Raw genomic sequence first — 3249 nt, forward strand, 5'->3', positions numbered from 1 at the left:
TCATATTTGTTTGAATGAAAAACCTACCTGTGATTAATGAATGTAGCCTTTTATCGGTTGTTGCACTGCCTGCTGAAAGCATTAGTGTTTAATGAAACAGTATTCTGCGTCGAGAGATTCTTAAATTTCTCAGTTTCAATGTTTTAAACATTAAATTTAATCACTGTTGTGTATAGAGGGATCTAGATGTAAAAAGCTGTCTAGAGCTGTGCTCAGAGTTTCTTTTGTGTACCAGCCTTCAAAAAAATGTTGTTTGGTTGTAAAAGCTATTTCTTAATATCATTGTTCAATCAATTGTTGCTTCACTTGCCCCTTCAATACAACCCTGTGTTGCAAGTGATTTTACTTGTCAAACCAAAGAGTTTCACAAAGGGAAAGTGAGGTGTCAACTATACCCTGACCCTGTACCCTAAACCCTGTTGCTTCTGTGTTAAAAAGTTTGTACATATATATGCTGTACCAGATCTGTACCAGTGAATCCATCCATAGGAAGGCCAAAGCCTTTTCTTCATTATTGTTTTGAAAGTTTTAATTCATGTTGTGCACAAATAAGTATTAGAAAAATCTCCAGAAAATAAAAGTAAATTTTAAAGTGCACTCACATTTTGTATCATTACACACTGTCCCTTTCTGCCTTCATAAAACCTCAAACCAAAAATGGTTTGAATGGTAATGGGCCGTTCACAAATTACGTCACGCACCCTTCATGGGGGGGGGGGGGGTAATTACAAAATTTTTAACACAGACCGGTCAAAAAATAGCAAGTAAGACAGAACACCGACTAATCATATATGCAGTGATAGGTAAATGGAAACGCGACAACGTTATAGGGGACGGGGTCAAAAAATTGGCAGTACGAGTGTGACATAATACCGTGGTCACCGGGGAGTTAGGCCAGGTTAGTCACATCGCTGTGAACCTGCGAACGAAGTTCACAAATGTAATTCATTTCTGATCAGTCTCTGACCTTTTCGCCAGTACCGCCCAATTCGTGGTCCCCCTCCTCTCCCAAATAAAGGAACACGCTGGTGAATTATGAATTTCTCATCACTGGGGTGACCTGCCCTCTCCCCGCCCCCCTTTCCTCCCTTTCACATACACAAGCCGCAGGCAGTATCGTCCTCAGAGCTGACGCGCTCCTCGCCGTACGGAGCAGTCCTGCCGCAGAGGGTGGGCCATGTAGGACACCCGCTTGGTGTTCTAAAGTTACCGGGAGAATGCCGTCCTTCTCGCTGGGGCCCGCGGGGCTGCGAGTTGCGCTCTCGGTCGCGCTGCTGTGGTGCGGCATGTCCTCCGCCGAGTCAACCACGGCTGCCGACATGACCACGGCCGCCGACATGACCACGGCTGCCGACATGACCACGGTCTCCGACCTGACCGCGGCTAGCGACTTCGAGTCCACCACGGCCGTCGATCCGACCACGACCGCCACGACCTGGTACTGGGGAGAGCCCACCACCGCGGCTCGCACCTGGCCGCCGTGGTCCTGGGGCGGGCTCAACGTCACGGAACCCACCCCCGTCCGGCCCGAGAGACCTCTCCAACCCCTGGTCGCGCACCTGATGGGCAAACTGATCCGCGCCACCGTCGCCCCAGGTGAGGGCACTGACACTGCTCTGAGTCGCCCTCAGGGGGCCAGGGGTGGGCCAGAGGCGCCGTTCTTTCTTCTGGTTTATACGGTACAGTACAGGTAGCAGGCGTGCGGACGGGGTGCATACTCGCACGGGGCCGTAAAGGCACCTCGGTGAGCGACGAGTAAGAATTCAAACAATGTAACAATTTGACGTCAATGACACCATTCATGAACTTAACTTAGCGACAATAGTCGAGCGCCGCACGCCAAGCAAGAAGAAAGAACGGTGCCCATGAGCCACCCTGTGGGCGAGGCCGATGACGACCACGGGCGAGGTAGTCGTCCTGCCGGACGCAAGCTCATCCCGCCCTGTGCCCGCGCAGAAACCATCTGGGCCGCCACGGTGGAGAAGCAGCGCTGCTTCCCCCGGCCGGGGTCGCCCGGCCCCGTGCCCGCGCTGGTCGCCAGGCTGGCGGAGCACGAGCTCGAGGGCTGCGACCCCGCCCTCATCTGGGACGCCTCCATCCCCGCCGGCGAGGACACGCTCCGCGAGATCATCGCCGCGCTGACGCGGCCGTACGTGCTCGCCAGGACGCCCGTCAACACCGCGCCGCCCTGGCTGTACCAGCCCGTCAGCCCGCCGTGTGAGCAGGCCGCGTCCCCCGTGTCAGACCTCTCGCTTCCGCACCACCCTGATCTCTGTCTCTGACCTTCCTGTGCTGCAGACGCGCGCCGCCGGCGCGGCTCCTGGCGCCACGTCCTCCCGCCGCGCCAGAAGTGCCGCCACATCCTGGCCATCGTGGACGACGTGATGGCCGTGGGCTCGCTGCTGGGCAACCTCAGCGAGCCCCGCGTCGTGGTGGTGACTCGCTCGCCGCTCTGGCGCATCCGTGACTACCTGGGCAGCTCCATAGCGCGCAACATCCGCAACCTGCTCGTGGTGCACGACCGCTCCTGGCGGCACGGCTCGCCCGCGACTGGCTACCCGGACATGAACCTGCTCACGCACCGCCTCTTCATGGACTCGCTTGGCTACTCCAAGGCGCAGGTGTTGACGTCCTGGCGCTGCGACCGGCTCACCCGCCCGGACACCAACCTCTTCCCGATCAAGATGCTCGAGGGCTTCGCCGGCCATCAGTTCGGCGTGTCCGCCGCTGAAATGCCTCCGTATTTGTACCGGACGTAAGCTGACCAAATGCTTTTCGAGTAAGATCAACGGGTGTGTTATTGAACCTGTCTGACGCTTTCACGTGGCTGTGTGGGCAGGGTGCTAAACAGTGACGGGGACATACACTGGGATGGCATCGAAATACGCCTGCTGCAGCTGCTGGCGGAGAGGCTCAACTTCACCATTGCCATCCGTGATGCGTCCAACGACGACTTGTCCTCGTAATTAAGATTTTCAGTACAGAACGAATCCATTTTTCATTCGGTTTAAGATAAACCGGTTTAGGCCTTTTGTAGTTGGGGATCATTCAGAACATACGTCCGTCATGCGCCGTTGCGAAACTGCCAAGTTCTGCCTATGCGATCACGATCACCCATGGCGCCTGATGGGTAGGCAATATCTGTCCTTCAGTGCACGCGTGTACTGCGGGGCGGCCTATCCCGAGTATCGCAGGCGCTGAGCTGCCGTAATAAGCTAATGAAGCTGAGGAAAATGGACTTACTTTAGC

General features: G+C 55.5%; 1 protein-coding gene across 1 annotated transcript; it reads left to right on the forward strand.

Moving 5' to 3' along the window:
* The first annotated feature begins 6 nt into the window (after positions 1-6).
* On the forward strand, positions 7-3223 carry LOC127752237 (ionotropic receptor 21a-like). Its single transcript, XM_052277018.1, has 4 exons — positions 7-1596; positions 1957-2217; positions 2299-2755; positions 2840-3223. The coding sequence occupies exons 1-4, from the start codon at positions 1218-1220 to the stop codon at positions 2964-2966; spliced, it is 1224 nt and encodes a 407-aa protein (XP_052132978.1). The 5' UTR covers positions 7-1217; the 3' UTR covers positions 2967-3223.
* The last annotated feature ends 26 nt before the right edge of the window (positions 3224-3249 follow it).

The sequence above is a fragment of the Frankliniella occidentalis genome, unplaced genomic scaffold (assembly GCF_000697945.3).
Source record: "Frankliniella occidentalis isolate FOCC.00 unplaced genomic scaffold, Focc_3.1 Scaffold5443, whole genome shotgun sequence".
NCBI classification, from domain to species: Eukaryota; Metazoa; Arthropoda; class Insecta; order Thysanoptera; family Thripidae; genus Frankliniella; species Frankliniella occidentalis.

Coding starts and splice junctions, on each gene's coding strand:
- LOC127752237 (XM_052277018.1), top strand. CDS start 1,218: ATGCCGTCCTTCTCGCTGGGGCCCGCGGGGCTGCGAGTTGCGCTCTCG. Junction 2,218..2,298: donor CCAGCCCGTCAGCCCGCCGT/GTGAGCAGGCCG, acceptor CCTGTGCTGCAG/ACGCGCGCCGCCGGCGCGGC. Junction 2,756..2,839: donor CCTCCGTATTTGTACCGGAC/GTAAGCTGACCA, acceptor CTGTGTGGGCAG/GGTGCTAAACAGTGACGGGG.